A 22,057-nucleotide genomic window follows, 5' to 3' on the forward strand; every position below is an offset into this window, starting at 1 on the left:
TGAATTTCTAGGTAGTCCTTACTGTGCCTTGTGGAAACTGTTGCAGAACAGCAAATAGTGGTTTTGCATATTAGTCCTGTTCTTTGTACCATCAATACACAGCATGTTTGACAAAAACACAGTTCATTTTACACAAAGTAACATTACAGCTAAATTAACATTAGGGACATTTGTCAGTTAAGTGATGCAAAAGACCTGAACACACACACACATCATCAGTAATTACATGTACACTGAAACATTTCTGGTTCGTGAGATGTGTGGAAAAGTGTTAAGATTTTAGATTAATGATAAATTCCTATCAATGACATTTGAAAACCCTATAAACAGTCTCTATTGTCAGAATGATTATTTGAACTATTTCTTCCACTGCTGGCATCTGCAGATTTTAGCTAATCATATTTAAGATTTAACATAATTTTTAATGTCAGTTTGAATTAAATTCAAGTCTTAAAAAAAATCATAAATATAAGGGGTCCTGCTGGTTCATATGTTGACAACAGAAGTGAGATGATGGCAACTACTGACGCATTTGCACTTTAATGACAGACGCAAAAAGCAAGCTAGTTAGCAAAATCAGCTAGCTACCACCCGCCTCGAGTCACAGAATGCGCGCGACTCAAACCTTTGAATGACAGAAAAATCTCGTGAGAAAAAAACATTCATACAAGACTGAACAGTCCTGACGCAACAAAACTTAACACCTGCAATTAGCGCCAACTGATATTTCAAAGCCATAATTTTATAGACATGACTTTAAGACTTTTTAGAATGCGAAGAGAAACCCAGAGCTCTGATAAAGAGCCACAGAAATGCCTAAAAAGAATTAAAATAAGTTGTAAATATTTTTCCAAATTCACAATAAAAATGACAACTTTTTCTACTAAAATCTTAAGTTTATATTGTCCACATTTGCTCCGTAGTGTGGGTGAAGGGCCACTGATTGCACACCCACGTTGTATGCAAACTAAAATTTGAACACATTTTGACAAAAATGTCAGTCATTCTGCTTTTGGGTTGTTGAGACTGTTCCCTGAACATAAAGAAACCTTTTACTGAAACCTTTTAGCTGCACGCAGTAGAATACATTTGACTACTCTTTATGCTTTGAAACATTACTTCATAGAATTTCATTGTGTATATTTGCATTACCAATGTGAGAAAACATAGGTCCCTTTACAAAGCAGTTGTGTAAAAAGGTTCAAGCAGCATAAATCAAAATGCTTAAGTCCCTCGTACTGAATGGACGTAAAGACGCAAGTCTGTTTTGTCAGTGTTCCACAAGATGTAGATTACAATGAGTATTTTTTAAGTAATAAAATATATAATAAAAAAATTAGACACTTTTTATTACAAATTTTTAATCTTATGTAGAAAAGAGGTTTTACAGTTTTAATTCCAGGACACAGTCAGAGAAGTAATTGGGGTGCCAAGTCTCACAGCTTTAGTAGTAGAGATGCAACAAATAATCGGAAAAAGACTTGAATCTGCCAGTTTGTTGTGGATCGTCTCTGATCAATCACGTACTCCGAAATTAATTGAACATTTTTGGTCTATAAACACATCAACTTTGCTGCACTTGGGTTTTGTCAAGGATTAGGCATATATGCAACAATGCATAAATGGAAACAACCTTGTACCGTTCCTCCTTTTCTGTTGCATTGAAAACTAGAACCTCGATAAAAGAGGCTCCAGCACAATTTGTTGGCGCTTGTGTTACAGTCAATAGCAAAATTGTAAAGAGAGTAAAAATCGTGACCAGCGGGTCAGCTTTCAAATAAAACCTGAAATCCGATGTATGATATAGTAGTGCTTCTCAAATATTAAAATACATTTTTTTTAATGTCTAAAAAGGATCAACTTGCTCATCAGCTCATTAATCTTCGATTTTTATGTAACATCATAGTGCACTTTCACAAGTATAAAGGCAATCTATTGAAACATTCAAGCAGCTGACTGGAACGGAAACATACTGTTGAGATCTACAAAACCTTCTCCGCTGCGAATCATTCAATCACAAAAAAAAACATCAGTCTGGAGCTGCTGCTGCTGCTTCTGTGGCTCAAAGTGCAAACCTGATAAAAATCCCTCACCCCGAAGGAAAGGCATCACAACGACAAACGCATTGTAATCTACATGCAAACGCAGAGCTCCGCTCCAAGTGCTTTACATTCTGAGAGATTTCCATCCTCGTGCATGGATGACTTCGACGTCACACCGCTGTTTCGTACTCGATAACACGGGAGTCGGCGTCAGGCAGCAAACGCTCTGTCTGCTGCTGCGATGGTGTGTGTTGCCCACTGGCGGTTCCATTGCTTTCTTTGTGTGAACGTGGCCCTTGTGGGGATGGGATCTTAGGACAACAAGGAAAAAATGACATTAAAGCGGAGAGAGAGACAGATGGAATTGATTTAGACGTTTTAAGTTTCAGAACCATGTAAGTGACTTTATTCAGTCAACACTGGTCCTGTGAAATCACATTTGCCTACAAAAGAATGTGGTGCACAGAAGAGTTAACGGTTGGAAAGGTCTTGTTGGCATGAGGAGTCTCTGCTGAGACGATGCGTTTGCTTTCTGTCTGACGTGGCACCCAATATGGTGGAGTTTCAGCTGCAGCTCTACTGCTCTTTAGTAAGTTCTCTGACGAGTATCACGCAGCAAATTAATTTCTACATCTGACCTCGGAGAAAAATTACATAGATTTCAATTTCTGGAAGGATAGGAACCCGTCCTACGTGCAGGGCTGGAACTAACAATAATTTTAATAATTATCTGTTCCATCGATTACTCTGACAATCAATCGATTAATTGGATAAATAAAATTTACCACATTCGGAAGCTTTTTCATACAATATTCGGGATGCAAATAAACAGATAATTCAATTCCTTTTTTAAATATATATATTTTATTCCCCAAGATGAAATAAGATGGTATTCCTTTACGATTGATCATTTATAGCCCTGCTTGACTTAATATCAGTGCAGTGTAAGGGCGATCTGATTCATTTATGGATAAATCAATTAATAAATGGATAACCAAAGGTCAGAACAGGAGATATTTTTAACAGAATTTGGACAGTATCAATCAATAAATCAAATTTTATTTGTATAGCACATTTCAGCAGCAAGGCATTTCAAAGTTATTTAAATAATAATAAAAAAAACAGCATGTGACATTGAGTAAACAGTAAGAAAGAGAAAGAGATTTTGGAAAAAAAAAAGATTAAAAAAGATTAAAAAAACATTAAAACCCGCACCCCTTTTCAACCTGGGGTGACGACATCCGCACCCCTGTCCTTAATCTGGGGCTCTAACCCTCTGGGACTTTAGTCAAAACGCCGTTTGACAAGGACTCCAACCTCTAGGTTTATAGTTGAAACAGCGTCAACAGGGACTCTAAACCCCGTAGGACTTTAGTTAAACATCGTTTAACTGGGACTGAAGGATGAAGATTTTTACATCTTAAATGCCAAATGTATATATTTTTCTGCACAGTTTTAGCTTATTTAATATCTGAGGCTGTTGTTCTTTAAGCAAATTAAAGTACCGATTAATCAATTATTAAAATAGTTAAGGATTATTTCAATAACCGATTAATCACAATTAATTGTTTCAGCTCTACTTGCATGTTTTTCCTCTATGAAATGAGAGACTTGTAATTGTTTTTTACATTTTCCTACAGTCTTTACCCAGGTTGACAGAAGGCATCAGTTGCTCTAGCCATTGCTGATCTCTTTCCATCTTGATGTTTTAGCACAAAAGGTCACACTGCCTGACGAAGGTCAAATAATCAATTATAATTTCTTAATAGCAGCAACTGGTTGTTACCTGACCTCAAGTGAAGCACCAAGGGTGTACTTACTTTTTTCCATCATTAATAGCTATTGAAAAGTTTTTGCCTGACTTGTTTGTTTTGGTCGGAAACTTTCATCTTTACTTACGGCCGGTCTCAGAGGAGTCACGCAGCAGACGTTCTTCTTCATGTGTTTGGGCAGAAAAAAAAGCAGCTTTCCCAACAACGGATAGACTGTTCCAGGTGTCGCCTCCCCTTCTTTCATTGGGCCTTGGCAAAAACACAAACGTTGCAAAGTTTAACGTGAAGAAACGTTTCACATTAAAGTGAGGCGGCACGAGTAAATGTCACAGTTTTGGATACCTGTGAGAAAGCTGACGGTCAGCCCGACGAGGATGACTATCAGGCAGCTGAAGCCGGCGTACCACATGTAGGACAGAGAGTAAAACCTGTGCAGCCCCGTGGGCCGACTGAAGAACAGAGTTGAGTTAGTCTCGAGACAAAAAGTCACCGGTAACATTCGCCGTTAACGGCCGGAGTCCAACCTCGTCACGTTGCCGATCGCCGTCTGAAAGGCGGCGGTTGTGTTGATGTGGCAGCTGGGCGGCAGCCGCTTAGCGCCAGAGCTGCGGGTGACGATGCTGCCGATGCCGACCCAGAAAGCCCCGACCAGACCTGCGCCCAGACCGGCCACCGCACCCTGGAAACAAAGGACAGAGACTGTCTGTGAACAACTCAATAAAGTTCTTCTATTTGTGATGAACTGGGATAATTACTGACAGGAATAAAGTTAATAAATAAATAAGTTAAATATCATTTTACATTGATGTGCCACTGTTCAAATAAAAACCGATTTGTTTTGACTTACAAAGTAAGATTTAAGCAAACAACTGTTATTCTGAAGTTGTGTTTATGTGGCCACATAAAGAGCAACGTTAGGCCAAATTTGGCCCGCGGGCCTCGAGTTTGACACGTGATATATGGGGACACAGGAAGCATGTGGAAGAAGGTCACCTGAACACATCATCCACAGTAAAAAAAAGGTGGTGCTGCTAAATGACTGAATAAATACACATATAAGCTCAAAAACAAAGATATTTATTGTTTTTAAACCTGTCATTCAGGTTATTCAACCATCAGGCAGGAGGAAACAGCTGATATTATGAAATATTGTTTTGCTTCTGCACGACAAAAATAAAGGCATTCTAGATTGTCAACCATTCAGCCTGTAAGTGTTTCAGGAACATCTGATCATCACTGAAAAAATCCTTTGAAAATGTGAAGTGTGGCCAATAACTTTATTGTTGAGACGTCTGTGCTGCTCAAACATGCTTAGTGTTGAGATGCCATTTTGAAATAGCTTCGCTGACAGGCTAACTCCTTTTAGCACAACTTGAAAATAACAACAGTATTTTCCAGCGTCCGAACACATTGTTTTCTCAGGCAAAAATTATCCCTCTGTGTCCCGAGAAAACCGGCTTGTTGTTTGCGAATGTTGCGTGTGCGTCAGATTTACCGGCNGATAACTTTAGTTTTCATTTACACTGATAAAAATGGTTCTTAATGCAGAATTTTGCCCTTCTTTCAAATTGAAATGGTATGGAATTACTTTAATCTATTTAAATAGTAGTCTAAAACCTGTCCAAATGAGACAGTCTGGTGTATTAAATACAGAAAGGTTTAAGAAAAGGATAACAGAATCAACCTGTAAGGTTATCCTGCATTTTAGCTTTGTCCACATGAAGGATAAAGTGTGGTTTAATGTTTTCTAATTGCTACAAATGTCTTGCTTTCATTTTATTTAACCAATATCACTTCTCCAGTGGCTGGCGAAGTTATGAGATTCACCGTAAAACCATATCAGTTTGTGTTTACTGGACCAGATTTAAACCTGTTTTTTTATGTTTTAGAAAACTCTGTATTGCATTTTTTTTTTTCAGGAGATACAGACATTGTCAAGATTCTCTTAGAGAATGGAGCCAATCCGTGTCTGAGGACAGTGCACGGATGGACCGCTGCCCACTATGCTGCAGAGTCCGGTCATCTGGCTGCGCTGCGGATGCTGCACACCTTCCATGCACCAATGGACAAAGAGGACTGCTGTGGAGACAAACCAATAAGACTAGCCGAAATATACGGAAAAGAAGACTGCGTTCGATTCCTTAAAAAGTATGACACACAGCCCACTTTTCACCTATTTTTGCTTTATTATGAACAATCTTTACAAAAGTTTCTGATTTAATGTTGCAAATCTTTTTAATATGTTACAGAGCAGAGCTTGAGTACCAAGACTTCCGTGAGAAACTATGTGAAGAAGGTATTTTAAATGACTCGGATACGGAGTGGTTACAGCAAAGCAAAGAATATGAAGAAGACATTGCTTTTAGAACGAGGAGAAAATCTAAGTCTAGACTCAGCTTTCGCTAAAACATCACTTTGGCATGCAGGTCGAGTCTTTTGCTCCATTTCTCTTCAAATATATCAACTAAAACTTGGAAGAATTCAATGTCAATCTGATCACAGCTGGTATTTATGTAAGCTGAGTTAACGCATCAAATCCTAAAGGTGCATACAGAACAAGTTCATGCGAAGGGTAACACAAAGAGGCTAAAAATAATTAACTATACATTTATAATTTTACTAACAACATTAATAAAAAAATCACATAAAAAAGTTACGGATGTCGAGAGTGGACGTTTTCAGCATATGCTTTCTCCCAGTGGTTTTCTCGAGAAAACCATTTCTAATCCAATCATCTTGTGATCATCTCAAGATCATAAGATGACTGGTGTGTGTCAAACCTGATTCCATCCTTCAAATACATGCCACATGTATTTGTACAACGGCACAAGCAAAGTTTGGTTTATCGAGATAAACTTGTTATCCCATGAGAACCATCAGGAAATTAACTCTATCTCCAGAAAACCATCAGGAAATTAACTCTATCTCCAGAAAACCAATGGGAAATGATATAGTTATTTCCAGAAACTGGAACATTAACCGGTTATCTCGAGAAAACCTTTGGGAAAAAGTATACATCCGCCCTCGGCCTCAGTAAAAAGTGAATGCACACTGTACATTTATTTTCAATGGCACAAAAAAGTGATACTAGTTTCACATGTAGATGAAAATGGTTTCATTTCTTCCATGTCACCTCTGACTTAGAGGTGCTTTCACTGACACTAGATGCTGGAGCCTGGAGATCAGAGGAAAGAACAAATGGCAGTAAGACATATAAGAGAAACAGCCGTGGTATCATGCAATTGTAGTTGCGGAGCACCTACTTTCTTCTTAATGTATCTCAGCAGAGCCTCACGAGTCTGTAGAAATTATGGTGAGAAAATCATTAAAATGGTTATCTGGCAGAAAAATGTCAATGATTAATCATGATAAAAGATGGCAGCTATCAGTACTGGCTTTTAACCATGTATACACCGTGTAAGAATTTCATGTTTTTGAACAACCTTAGTGGGCACCATTGCAAAATACTGAATTAATTTAATTTAAGCAAATCAGCATCCCACCGCATTATCCTTGACAAAACTACCAGTACAGCGAATTAACCCATAACTGGCATGATATACAGTACCACCATGTTTTACCATGGGTACAGTTCTTGTTTTGCTGTGTTTGTGTGTTAACTTACTTTTCAGACTGGTGGTCAAAAGCTCCACATGTTATGGATTTTTTAGTCTGGTTAGAAAGGGATTTACATGGACTTTCTGTCTTGCATCCAGCATATAGGAAATTGTAATAAGAACACAACCAGTTCACACCAGAAATGTTTGCAGCTTCTTCAGTGTTACTGTTAAGGTTGATATGTTTTTGAACACTCTGGGTCTATTGCACTCTTCTCCAAATTATCATTTTGTGAGATTACCGTTTTTTTTGTTCACTAAAGGACGCATTACACAAAAGAGTAATTGCAGTCCAATGACACCTAGACATTATGTAAATTAATTAATTTCAGGGTGTGTCCACAAAGGCAATCAAAGAGTCATTTTTTCAGTTGAATAAACCACAATATGTCACATTAAAGGTGGAAAATGTAGTTTTTTCCTCTAACATCTGGAATTTAAACAGGGGTGTATACATTGTACACTGTAGTCATATTAGGTCTTAACATTGCTGTAAACAACAGTTTAGACACATTTGTAGATCACACTGTGTAGCATCATTGAGCTGTATCATTATCTGGCTAGTTTCTCATTTCCTTACCATTCTGTCTCCGAAGCATGTGGTCAACAAAATGAAGAAGCCCTGGAATTGAAAGAGAGTGTACTTGTATTTCAAATACTTCAGCTTGTTTATGTGTTACATTGAATAAAATATTTTGACTGTACCTGGAATCCGTTGAGTATGGTGAAGATGTATTCGAATGCATATGCTGCGGGTCCGCTTGTGAGATCAAAAATCAAAATGGCAAATCCAAAGATCCACGTCACACCAAAAATTGGGGTCAGTAGGATAATGGATCTCACAACAGTTTTGGCTGCTGCTTTCTCCTTTTCTGGTGAAATGTCAGTTTTTTGGTGTATTTCTGAGTGGTGGCTTACGAGCTTCATGATAACCACAAGCATTGAGAACACATTAATGAAAACAATTGCTCCCACTGGAATGATAAACGTATAAAAAGTGCCTTTAAAAAGTCCACCATAAACCAGCCAGCAGGTCTTCCTGAAGTAATATACTCCCTCAGCTCCACCGTTGCAGGTAAGAAACGTGACAAAGACTATGATCAAGGGGATGGCGTAGCCTACAACCAACGAGAACCTCAGATAGTTTGCCCTGCTCACCTTATGGAACAAAAACACTGCCTGATGAAGAAGTGTGGCGCTCAAACAAAACGTCCAAAAGAACATAGCCAGATAGCAGAAATGCTTCAGCACCGCAGAGGTTCGACACCAAAGGTCTGAAATACTCTCTGGGTTGGAAGAAGATGCCAAAAAGCAGAGGTTACCAATCAGCAAGCACAGACAAATGTTCACATGGGCAGTGTGGCGTAAATATAATGTACTCGTCTTGACTACGTCGCTCCAGACTATCAGTTCTATCACAAGAGTGACAACGAGTGACAACACTGATACTGACAGAGCTACATAAGTTACATAAGTTAAACCAGGGACTTCCAGGGGCTCCTTGGACAGTAGCAATGCAAATGAGGAAAAATGCTTACAGTCGCAGCGGCCCTCTTCTGAGGGACCCTTCCAATCACATCCCTCTGATGAAAACTTGTGGTTTTTAGTGTCCCAATACACACATTTTAGCTGAAAATTACGAGGTCTTGGTTTGATCATTTGAAAGTTTATGGAAATGTCATTTGCGTTTTCTGCAGTTGCGGAAACAATGATACTGTTGACCTCTGATTTATTGTCAAGATGGGGCAAATATTTATCCAGTTGTTTGAATGCAGTTGTTTTCACATTCACTCCACCTGGAACTGAAATTGTGACATTGAAAACATTGATGTTGCAGCTGGATATATTGCACAAATCTACTTGCAGATTTTCCCTCCTAGTCCCCACAGTCAGATTTGATATTTTAATTAAATTCTCAACAGAAATCATGAATCTCTCAGCCATTGAAAGTGAGGAGTTGTCAGTGGTGTCTTTAGTCCATGAGTCTTCAAGACTTTTATTCAGCAAATGACTGGATGAGTATAGATAATTCTGAAAAAAAGCAGAATCATGGTCATTTTCTAGAAGATGGTTGTGACATGTAAGAAGTGTCATTTTATGGCATTAGGAATTTGAAGTTTAGTGAAAACTCTTTAATTGAATAAAGATGCACAAATTATCTGGATTACTACATTGAAAAAGGCTATTTCTTAGAAAAAAGAATTGTTTGGTGACATTTAACTTTTTTCCAAAAAGCTTTGAGTTGGCTGAAAGCTTAGTTGGAAACTGCTTTATTAGCCATCATGGTTTCTTTTAACCTTAACACTGTTTAATATATCAGTGAATTTGTAATGAAATAAACCTTTTAATAAAGTTATGAAAGCATACTGATTATGTCTTAATTCATAAAAATCAAGATGCTTTGATACTCACTTCTATTGCTGAATCATTTGTAATAGTAGTTAAATTTAACTTTTCATTCATGGTGGTAAATACTGTGACCGATGTATTTATGTTGGCATAACCAGGTAATTTTAATGTCTTTGTGACCTTTACAAAGCGTTCAAATACTATTGCAGCATTTGACTCCAGTTTGCCAAGTCCAATGTCACTAATCTGAAAAAACAATAAATATGAAAGTTATTATAGTTTATTCTACAGCAACTTCTTAAATCTGCAAGCTGAAGTATATTATTATACTGGAATAATTGTTATTATAGTAACAATTGGAATAATTGTTATAGTAACAATTCGTATTTACAGTAATTCCATAAAAATAAAAAAGTTGAAAGAATATTTAAGTATACTGTACTACTCATTTCTGTACAATGACAGGAAGTTAATATGATAGTAAAGTTCACATACTGCAGCTGTTTCCAGCACACTAGCGAGGTCCTTTTCAACACATTCTGAAACCTCGTCACCCCATATCCCTTCCCGGCCAGTTTCCCTGAAAGTATTAAATGAACATTAATGAAACCAGTCAGCACAAAAATTAAATGTTATATATATGTTTCATTAATTAAATAAACCATAAATTGTGTTTTTCAAAGTTAGAGGAAACAAATGTTTTCTGATAGTGAAGAGTTCAAATCTCACCCAGATGAACACTTTCGCTTTCTTGTTCCAGCTTTATCCTTGCATTTTATTTCTGCAGTAAAGCCGGCCTTGGTGTTTGCCCATTCACCTTCCGCTGAACAGTACTTTTCATCAGCTGTTTAGCACAAATTTAAAAAATCATTTAGAACAAAAACTATGCAGAGCAAAACTCCAACTTTTAAAAAGTTATTGTGAAAAATGCAAAAAGTATCACATTAACTTTTAAAAAGTTTTTTTTTTATCATAAAATTGAGGGTGATTTTGTATAAATTCTCTAAGCTGTATTCACTCCAGAAACTTGGACTGTATGGCTCTTCACTCTTCCTCCAAATTCCAAAATCTTGTATTTCAAATTACATGTAAAATTTACTTTGATTTGAAAGGAGGACTTTGGACCACTGAAAAACAGTCCGGTTTATTTCCTGCTTCGTCTCAGGCTCAGCATTTGCTGAAATCATGGCATGTGACAGCTTTAGCCCTGGATATGTGCTGTGGCTCTTAAAGCTTCAACTTCAGCTGCCGTGCATGCCTTAGCTCTTTACCATAAACTCTTGTATGGGCTCTCAACATATAGATATTCATGTGGCATTTTTTCCCTCTATTTAACTTTAACATAGTAAGTGTGCAGACAAGACTCTATAGACAGCTAGCTTCTTTCGCAATTATCTTTTTCTGCTTAATCTCCTTGTGTAGGGTGTCACTGACTGCTGGATATCTGTCACCCAGCAGTCTTCTTCTTGAATGTCCAGACTGTGATGTGTTTCTAATATTTCTTTTATTAAACTTATATAATATTATTTCCAGAAGACCAGATTTCTTGAGTTTCATTTTCTGAGACATAATCATCAAAACACTTGAAATATATCAAGCAAATGTTCACATTTTTTAAATTGAAGTACCGAAATAAACTACATTTTTGTGATATTCTGAATTACTCTCAAAGTACTTCTCTATCAGATACATGACTGGTCAGAATTGATTACACTGAATTGAAAGTGCCCAAATGTTTGATTCCACTTGCATTTCCATTATTTCATAAGTTAAATGGCCTGTACTTGTGTAGCACTTTATCGAGCCTAAAGGACCGCAAAGTGCTTCACACTACATTCAGTCATTCATCCATTGACATGCTGATGGTGGCAAGTTACTGGATGGAGGCATCACCGGTTCCACTGGGCTCTCTGGACACCACTAGCAGGCAAGACTAGTAGTGGTGTCTTGCCCAAGGACAGAATGACAGAGGTAGAATCGAACCGGCAACCCACCGATTGTGAGACAAACTACTACCACTGTTGCCACCAAATTAAAAAAAAAAGCTTTTTCATTGCAGTAAAGAACATACAATACATTGTATCAAATAAAACGGCATCATTATCTCAAACTGATACTTACGATAAATGACTTCGACCTTCATAGATGCACCATAAGTTTGGTTGCACTCATTAGTAAAGTTGCAATATACCAGTGGAGAACCTGTGGAAGAGCTGTCCCCTCCTGACTTACAGTTAACTACTTTATCAGCTGAATAAATCAGTTTGTCTCCCTCTGTGAAAGTGACATAAACAGGACAAGTATTACAAGAATAAATTCAGTTAGGAGATGGTTCAAAACGCAAACATGAATAACGCTAGTAAAAGATTCCTACCTGGAGTCATGGGTTTTTCAATGGCACCTTCTTGCCAGCTCACACTGTACGTTTCAGTGGTATTCTTTATCTCACATTTCACTTTCACAACAAAAACAGTTGATTCTGTCTTACACAAGGGAAATGCTGGATCTGCAGAAATGTCGATCTTTGGTTTGAGGCATATATCCATTGTAGCGTTGGCTTTATGGTTTATAGTTATTTGATCTTCTTGTTCAACAAAAAGACATATGTACTCTCCTGAGGAAGGAAGAACATGGAGGGCTCAAACAGAGGCAAAAGGTATGAAATATATTTCATGGGATTAGACAACCATTATGTGATAAATGCTCAGTCAACAGACTAATTTTCTTTTCCTGTTGTTTTCCAAGTACAATTCTGACAAATAACACTGTGATGGACCCCGGGTAAGTAGTTGTGCTGTATATTGCTGCTCTAAAAATGGTGAACACTCCCCATTTCTCTTAACACTGAGGAGATGGATCTTTGCCCCACCACACACGAGCAAAAACAATGAGGATTATGACATAGACTGAGAGTTGTGAACTTTCTCATGTAAGTAGTATATTACTGATATGTACATGTGTATTTTTCATGTATTATTATTTCAATAATCCTGCTTATGGCAATAACAACACATACTGTGTTAGACCTTAGTCCAGTACTTCCCAAAGCTGGAGTCTGAGCTGTGAACCAAGAAGTATTGGCTCTGGAGATCCCCTACAAAAATGTTACGAAATTGAAAAACATAATAATTGATTAAGCTAATTTGTTTTGTCACTGAAGTACTATTTGCAAACTCATAAAATACCCTGACTCAGAAGTTGAAAGATTTCATAACCACTGCATTAGTCTATAAAACTGCATGATGTTTTTTACATGTAAATTCTGTTCTCTGAGGACAAAATCCAGTGGCTTGCAAAAAGGGGCTGATTGCTTTTGCACACTGCAATCAAATATATTGAAAAAAAATATGGAAAAGTTCAAAGGGTATGAATACTTTTGCAAGCCACTGTAGAAGTGCGTGTTTGGGGTTTGTACTACAGCTATAGGAGAGGCCTGGGGGTCCTCCTTATCATTTAACTCTGGAGGAGCTGCAGAAAATCCACTGCTCAGCTTGGATGTCTGACAGTACGCTCCTCAAATATGGAGTTTATGAAGGAAAAATAAAATACATTTGTTCTTTTGGCAGTTTGCCACAAGTCAAGTAGGAGACACTGGAAACATGTTTGGTGTCACTGGGCAGGTGACACCGAATTGTAACCTATTGCCCTACAGGCAAAATGCTGTTTATAGTGAAAAACACTTTTCCCCACTCTGAAACACTACAGTAGTATTGTCAAGCTTTTCTGCTAAAAGGGATAGATGGACAGAGGTAGATACACAGCAATAATGGGAGAAACTAGAACGGAGCTGAAATGTTTTACATCAAAGCATATTTATCTGTTAGAATAAGGGATGCATGATAGTTATTGAACCGGTAACAAGAAATTAAATTCTTATGTGTCCATTATCATAATGAATAGCATTGATAAAATGTTTGGGTTTTTCTCTTTTTTTTTCCTGAGCCCTTCTACTCCTCCTGCATGAGACCTGCACTGAGTTAAAGTGGTGTCAGTATAATTGGAGAAAATTTTTTTGACTGCAAATAAACAATTTTAAAATTCGTCAGAAAACAGTTAAAAAAATAATAAATCAACTATCCCAGAGTGTTACACGCAAACAAGAGAAATATAAACATAAAAGGTCCGAATGACTCCCAAGTTGGAACTTCCAACACCATGTGAATGCAGCCCAGGTAAACAGAGAACATAACAAGCGTTAGTTTGGAGCAGTGGTTCTTAACCTGGGTTCTACACATGAATACAAGAACACAATGCTTGCTGAATTCAGGGTGAAACGATCCAGTTTTGATGAAAGGGCCACTCTGCCTGCTCTTGGATTTGTACCCGTTAACAAACCGATCCTTACAGCATCGTACGAAGTTTTGGGCAATATTCTGGTCCCAAAAAAGTATTTTGTGGATTCAAAATGACAAAAAACAAATTAAATTTAAAATAAAATAAAAAAATAAGTTATTAAAAATTTTTAAATTCTTTGAAAAAATCCAACTTTATTTTTAATAAGTAAAATAGTAAAAAAATATTTTGGGGGTTGAAATTCTTTTATGGGGCTGAAATATTTTGGGGGGGCCAGAATAAAGTAATACCGTAACTTGTTATGAGTTCATGGTTTTGTTCTTTGAGCAAGGTGATTTTCATGCATGGCTTATTTTGTGCACCAGTAAAAAGACATATATATATATTTAATTTGGAAAATAGAAATCATATTTTATTTATCACTAAAGAAGGGTTCAGTGAAAGCACATATGAAACTGGTGGGTTTGGTACCTCAAAGAAGGTTAAGAACCACTGGTTTGGAGGCTCTTTTAAGGTTTCGGAGGAAAACGATACGCTGACTTTGGTTAACAAATGTTGAGAGACAGTTTGGCGAGGACAAAAACAACACGACCTTTAACACGTCAAATCTGATCAGTCAACTTAAACTCAAGCCATTGCTTTGGTGGAGAATTCAAAGTATTTGCGAATGCCCAGGATGCTAACAACGTTAGCAATAAGCCAGCAGGACTCAAATTCATTGGTGAAGCTTTTCACAAAACAAGGCATTTAGAACGAGAAAACTATTGGTTATTGGTATTGTTTTTTGTTTTTTTTTAAAGTTATTGTGTATCTGTATCTAGAATGGTCTAGTCAAAGTCAAAAGCTAAACACAATTAAAGACTTAAAGAATTGTTCACAGATACTACCCATTCAGTCTGACTAAGCTTGAATTGTTATGAAAGGATGACTGAACAAAATGACAATACTAAATGGGTTGTGAACATTTCGCAAGGTATTGTGGGCCAAATGATCTGAAATGTTGTGGTTTTAACAAACTTACCTTGCCAGAGTTCGCTAACATGTTTAATCGTGACTGTACTTATTTTTTCTTCGTCTTCCACTGTTGAGATGCTGCCATTAGTTATGAGAAACTCTCCATCTTTTCTTTGCAGATTCCAATTTGGTTTGGCTTCAAGCTGTCTCTCAGTTTTACAAATAACAACAGTTTTGTTGTCGTATGGCACTGATGTCTTTGATATATCCAAAGTGACAATGCCTGTGAATTTAAAAAGTTTACAACTTTAAAAAGTTTACACAGGAGTTTATGATCTTAAAAAATGAGGCTGTAATATTTTTTTTCCTCTAAAATGCAATTGAAGAAAAAAAAACTAGTCTGTTAAATAAAATTCTTACAATTTTCTTTTAAAGCTATAATAAAGAGGTAGCATTAGCATCACCCTGTAAAGTGATAGCTTATTAGAACACTTTGCATTTATTTCAGAATTATTGTAGGTTTTAGAAAACCTTATTAGCCTCATATAAAGTTCAGGAGGCTTAGCAGGATGGAAACTGGTCAAGGTGAGGGCTGTTGAATAAAGAAATGTGATAAAGTGATAATTTCAGGGTGTGTATACTTATGCAGCCTTCTTTTTGCACCATCTACTTTTAAAATTTATTTAGCACAATTAATATTATATAAAAAGTTGAAGAGGTTTCTTAACTTTACTATCTTATTTTTCCACCATAGTAAAATTACATTTTAACTTTGGTGTGAAAGTCTTTAAAAAAAATCACTGTAAGTCATTGAAGAAACAAAACAGGATGTAAAGTTATTGTGAAATGTAACTTTAATATGAATCCAACCGGTGAAATATATAATTACCTTTAGTCTCCAAAGTCATTTTGCCTGTTAGAGTTTTTGTCAGAGCTGTAGATTTGTTGAACAGTTCTCCCGAACTAACGTCAGAGACGATCTTCATTGTAAAATCAACAATAACGCTCCCAACACTTTAGTGAAAAACAAAATCAAAAAATAATTTTAAACATTTAAAAAAATCAATGCGTGCAGATTTTTTTATTATTAGGGAAGAAAGTACCTGAATTGTGTTATTGCTAGACTGTCAAATCCTCTTATTTTACTGTATTCAATTTTCATCTAAAAAGACATTATCTGCATTATTTATGGATTTCTAAATGTATCAAATGAATAATTATCTTAATTATGGAAATTATTTTTTACCTTATTTAACAGACCATTATGGCAAACCTTATATGTGCCTGAGTTCTTATCTGTCAGACAAGATTCAAATTCAGCTCCCTCCAGAGTGAATCTCCCTGTGATATCAACTGTTAAGAACAAAATGTAGAAGGTTACAGAGCATCAACCCTTTCTCCACACATGTACAGTTTAAAATGTTTGGTGAAATGAACAGTAAAAGTCCACATGCCTGCACTGCTTAAAGTGCACATTGAATTAGAGTCAGCCTTGAGGGTGCAGTTCTTCTCATCACAATCTACCCCTGTGAGACGAACTTCATCACTCCATTTGTGGCCTTCTTTGCATTTGCATGTTTTGTTACCATTGTTGTTTTCTTTACATTCTTATTGGGGGTGGAAGAAACACACAATCATAAAACAAACAAAAAAACTGAAGAAACAAAGTTTTATCGACTTGGTTTTCTGGAACTGACAAACTTAAAAGTACAGTACTTGGAATCTTCCTTTGTTTCTTTCTTACTTGTGGTCATTGTAACGTCCTCGATGCTCAAGTTGCCTTTCACATTAAAGTTCAGCTTTGAACTGATGTTCTGAATTGCACTTCTGTCTATTTTCAGTTTAGCATAATACATCTGTGTTGAGTTCTCTGAAACATTCAAAGAGAAACTGAAACATTAATTGATGCTTAAAGGTGCAGTATGTAACTTTTATGAAGAACATACAATTTTTACAAATTTGTTAAAATGTGTCCTGATAGTATAATATGAGACAGATAATCTGTGAAAAGATCAATCTCTTCCACCTCTTCCATGAGCTACTATTGACATCTAAAGAAATGCATCACTCCTGACCAAAAAACAACCAATCAGAACCAGGAGGAGGGTCTTAGCGCTGTCACTCAACTTCACATACTTGCTAATGAAAACGTGCGAAAGGCAGAGAAACAACTTACAGGAAAACCATTTATCCGCCAGCATTAGTGACTACGCTAACTAGCCTTAGCATTCACAACTTTCCCTGATAGCTGCAGCTTAGCAGAGAGCAAGAGGGAATAGGAGAGGGATGAGCAGCGCCACACCACATTGTGATTGACAGCGCTAAGACCCGCCTCCTGGCTCTGGTTATTTCTAGTTAGCACTGGGAGCAACGGGAGAAGTCAGAGGAGCTTGATTTTTTGACAGATTATCTGTATCTTACTATTCTGCCATGACATGGTGACACTTTCAACAAGTATGTAAAAAATAATTTTATACAAGTTTCATACGGCAGCTTTAAAGTAAAGAGCACCCCCAGTTGGTAACCTGTGAAGCCTTTACCATCATCACCAACAACCAGTGAAACAGAAGCTTTAAAGAAATACTCTTTACCTGTTGCAGAGGTCTACAAAGGAAAAAAACAATTTTATTAAATCTGATGTTTTCATTTTAATTTTTAGTATCTTTTTGTGGAATATGACAAACCTGACAGTTTAGACTCAGTATGTAGAGAAATATGAAGACCCACATCTTGATCCTGTAAAAAAAATTTTTTAATTAATTCACTGGATTGTAAAACTTTACCAAGTAAAACTCTGATTGTTTGGATCATGTTCCTGTGTCATACCTAGACCTGTCATGGCAACAGATTTTGCTGGACGATAAATTGTCCCAGGAATTGTTGCGATAAACGATAATATTGTTGCTTTGAAACCTTTTTCAGATAATATAACGCAAGAACACATTCTCAATGATCAATAAACGTTAACTTCTAATGAACATTTAACACTGGACTGAGAGATATCTTAAATATCCAAAATAAATAAACAAAAACAACACAAAAAACAACAAAAAAAGAATTATGAAGCCTCTGTAAACAAAATTGTCCTTCAAAAAACGGGTTAGTTGAGACCAAAGCACCAGACTGAAGACTTTTGTTATTAAATCTTTGGCATAAAAAGAGAGAGAAAAGAGAAAGATGATAAATCGTTGGAAAATATTGAGATTTTTTCAATTTATCATGCGATTAATTGATTTATTGCTTATTGCGACAGGCCTATTGTGCCATCGTCCATCATCCCAGTGTAAAGGTGATGTTTCTCTGCACTGAAAACAGTCAGAGGGAAAAGCTTAGGCATCTGATAAGTAAACTTCCTTTTGCTCGTTTTTTAGTATCTCTCACAGGGAGGAAAACCAAAAGATCCAGAATTTACTGGAGGGACTTATGTGAAAGTTCTGACTTAGAAACAACTCAGGTTTTCCCAGGATGGGCTGGCACAAGGATGTCTGCCTTACACTTGTGGATCTGTAATCCTGTGACCCAATTTTATTTGTAATCCTTCCTACTTACACGGATAAATGTTTCATTAAAAAAAAGACAGAAAAACAACTAATTAAATATTGTAGAAAGTTGCAAAAGTGACCATAGATATGGCTGAGCTGATCTAGATTTAAAATAATTGACTGCAGTTGTATGTTAACAGGACGACTGGGTGTGACGCACAGGAACACTGCGGGCCATAAATAAGAACATATAAAACTAAAATTCACTTTTTATATCTAATTTCAAATAAGTTTCACAGTATTTTCTGTATTTAAAGAGTTAAAACAATAAAGCTATTAAAATAGTAAATGTTACATTATTTTTGTATCGTTTTTATTAAAATTGTAAAACTGCAATGCGATTACAAAAATTTTGTACAAAGGATTGTGGACCTTAAATGTCCCTATTTAGCAAAAACACACAAAACTACAATATTTAACAACTATAATTATTTTGTTAATGTGAGTCTTCTTATAGACATGTTACATTTGGATTTGTTTTTTATGGATCATAATTCTAGAATGCATTTACATCTCTTATATATAATCATAATTGGTCTTATTGTCAACATCAGGAGTAATGCTTATTTACAGATAAACACATGAAACTGGTCACATCGACTGAGTCAGGACAAAAAACTGTGATAAAAATGTGACACTCATCAGACACATACTTGAATCACTGACACTTCATCCGTGTTGCACAAATTGTATATTTTTATTTTTAGAGTGCACAAATTCAAATGAATCTCTTTTATTGCTAAAACTATTTTAAAAAATACACATACTGACGTTTATGGCGTTAGAGGCAAGAGGTTTTTGTGTTATGTTTAAAAAAATTCAAAATATGCAGCGCACTGAATGCGTCATCAAAACCATATTAATTGCTTAATTAATTAATTGCTTTCATCATTAAAAACATAAAAACCTAAGACAGGCTACAACTAAATAATTGCATATATATTTATTATGAAAAAAAGATGAGCTCACCTGTGTTTTCTTGACGCACATCAGTGAACCTTGTGAACCTTCACAGCAGCAAACTGGCCGAAAAAAAGTAGCCGTCCAGTGAAAAAGCCAGTTTTCACACCAGGTTTATGGAGGACATGCAAACAAAAATGGCTCCAGCGACACTTTAATTTGACTGTCAAATCAGATTACAGACGGTTCTTTGTTTTATCATGCCATCTCGATGGATCTGTAGCTGTTATGAAATAAAGTATTATATTTCAGGTATTTTTCCCTCCTTTAAAAAAAAATAAAAGACAGCACGAAGTTATTTTATTAGTTTAAAGAGTAAGCTATACATGTTATGTAGCCAGTATTAAATACTCTAAAATGTACACAGCTTAGTTTGTACCATAACAGATGTAAAACCTGCAATTAAGACTCTTTTGTGTTTTCTCTATGTCAAATCTAGACTTTAATACAAGGTATTTAAATTGTGATGAGGAAGGGTTGAAAAACCAACAGTAATTTTAAATACACTTATCAAAATGCATTAAAACCAAATAAAACATGAGAATGATTCTATAGGCAGAGCAATTAAATAAAACAATTTATAAACAATGAATGTTTCAGACGCTTTACATACGCCCTTAAAAGTATTTACATCCAGTTATCTCCTTTTGCAACACCACAGGAAGACTATTTTACTTTGCTTTTCACAGAGCTATGAATCTGGGTTTAGGCAGAATGAATCCCAAGTAAATTATTCTAATTCATAATATTAAATTTTCTACACACCTAATATTTTAAAGCAGACAAACAAATGGAGTTAATATTCCTTGAAAACAATGTGATAGTAATTTAATTTACCTCTAAATAAGAATTTGAAAAGCCGCGGTGCGTGGCCATATTTTTCTCGTACTGTAGTTAGCCTGGCATAGGACGAAGAAATGGGAGTTCATTTTTAGTCACATTTTCCACTTTGTTACTCATTTAAAATGTCAGTGTCAAACTATATATTTAGTTAGATAAATATTACATTTACAAACTATCTAGCTCCAAAATAGATATTCAGTTAGCTAGCTAGCTATATATTTAGCTTCAAACCAAATATTGAGTTAGCTTATTAACTAGCTAAGTAATAGATTGATTAACTAGTTTGTTAATAAAACTATTAATTTAATTTAGTTAACAGCCTCAAAATAAATATTTACTTCGTATGCTAAATATTTAGTTTGAAGCTAAATATTTAGCTTACAAAGTGAACATTTAGTTTCGGTATGCAAATTCACTTACCCATAACCTTGCAAAGTCTTGTGAACCTTCAAATAAATTCCTACCGGCGTGACTGCCTAACTTGTATCTCTTCATTGTTGTTTCTTTTCCTAGCGATATGTTCAACATTTCAGCTTAAACCATCAAATGAGCCGTTTTACTGGCTACGAACGTTTACAGCCAAGACGCAGGTTTTATTTTGATAGTCCACTTCCGGGCTTCGCCTCGTGAATTTGCACTTTCGCTAACTATTTAGCTTTGAGCTAAATATCTAGTTTCCTTATTAAATGTTTAGTTTGAAATTGTGACATTTATAAATGAGCTAAAATACTGTGAATAAAATACTGTGAAAAATTAACACAATTTTTCCATTAAAATGGGATTAATTTTTTGGGGGGGCAAACATAAAATTAACTACTTTAGGTTCGTTCAGACTGTCAATATCTACAGAGAAAACGGAAACACTATTTTTGCACTAACTTGCTGGGGGTTCGTGTTGACCACGCAGACTTAAAAATCAAACAATATCAGAAAGATTTTACAACTATTAATTCTGAATTGTATTAGCTTATGGTTCTGTCACCTTTAAAAAATTCTCATATGAAAATGTTCCACCAAAAACACAGACTAATTTGAATAAAAGAGGATTTATTTCAACCACACCTATGATATGGATCAGTGTGCCAACTTGGAGAGAATCTGAAAGTTGAATTGTAAAAAGAATCTCCAAAGAAATCCAAAAACAGCACCTGTATAAGTGTACAAACAGTGAACACACAATTTCCTATTTATTGTGACTATACCTCATATACCAGGTATGGATTACACAGTCTTCTCTTAAACATTTGACAATGTTTAAGTCCCTGTTCTAAACTGAACTCTGCTGTTTTTCTGTAGTTTGTTAGGACCTGGTCCACATCTGAAGAACTGTACTTGGGTATCTCTATGCTAAAGTTCAAAACATTTAGTTATAAGGACACACTTTTTCCAATGACATCATCAAATATCAGTTATGAGACTCAGAAAAGTGGTAAAGGTTTATTCAAGTAGGAGTTACTTTATTTAAATATTTAAATTCTAACATTTCAGAGTCAAACATTAACCTTGAAGGTTAATGTTTAACCCGATTACTCAGAAATTTGCACCATCTAATCAAGTTTAACCAAATGTCTGAGGGATCTTTATATTGACTCCTGTCACTGGATCGTTTCCAGTTTGTACAACATCTAACAATGTTTTTATTTGGCACTGATCAATTAGTCAGTTTATCTATTATCTCACGGAAA

General features: G+C 35.8%; 2 protein-coding genes and 1 long non-coding RNA gene across 3 annotated transcripts; 1 reads left to right on the forward strand and 2 right to left on the reverse strand.

Moving 5' to 3' along the window:
* Positions 1-1,344: 1,344 nt before the first annotated feature.
* LOC107837284 (sodium-dependent multivitamin transporter-like) lies at positions 1,345-5,123 on the reverse strand. Its single transcript, XM_016676245.1, has 5 exons — positions 5,091-5,123; positions 4,339-4,493; positions 4,157-4,263; positions 3,942-4,063; positions 1,345-2,353 (listed from the first exon to the last, which is right to left on the reverse strand). The coding sequence occupies exons 1-5, from the start codon at positions 5,121-5,123 to the stop codon at positions 2,213-2,215; spliced, it is 558 nt and encodes a 185-aa protein (XP_016531731.1). The 3' UTR covers positions 1,345-2,212.
* Positions 5,124-5,697: 574 nt separating this feature from the next.
* On the forward strand, positions 5,698-6,305 carry LOC107837283 (uncharacterized). The gene is made up of 2 exons (XR_001663301.1): positions 5,698-5,962; positions 6,064-6,305. It is a non-coding gene; the product is annotated as an uncharacterized LOC107837283 (long non-coding RNA).
* Positions 6,306-6,539: 234 nt separating this feature from the next.
* LOC103144703 (adhesion G protein-coupled receptor F5-like) lies at positions 6,540-20,427 on the reverse strand. The gene is made up of 19 exons (XM_016676239.1): positions 20,367-20,427; positions 19,539-19,752; positions 17,712-17,763; positions 17,619-17,631; positions 16,772-16,897; positions 16,482-16,634; positions 16,274-16,380; positions 16,131-16,189; positions 15,917-16,041; positions 15,095-15,310; positions 12,155-12,394; positions 11,902-12,054; positions 10,510-10,624; positions 10,276-10,360; positions 9,844-10,026; positions 8,137-9,462; positions 8,012-8,053; positions 7,078-7,113; positions 6,540-6,989 (listed from the first exon to the last, which is right to left on the reverse strand). The coding sequence occupies exons 3-19, from the start codon at positions 17,754-17,756 to the stop codon at positions 6,930-6,932; spliced, it is 3,084 nt and encodes a 1,027-aa protein (XP_016531725.1). The 5' UTR covers positions 17,757-17,763; positions 19,539-19,752; positions 20,367-20,427; the 3' UTR covers positions 6,540-6,929.
* Between the last annotated feature and the right edge of the window lie 1,630 nt (positions 20,428-22,057).

The sequence above is a fragment of the Poecilia formosa genome, unplaced genomic scaffold (genome assembly GCF_000485575.1).
Source record: "Poecilia formosa unplaced genomic scaffold, Poecilia_formosa-5.1.2 Scaffold131, whole genome shotgun sequence".
In the NCBI taxonomy this organism is placed as follows: Eukaryota; Metazoa; Chordata; class Actinopteri; order Cyprinodontiformes; family Poeciliidae; genus Poecilia; species Poecilia formosa.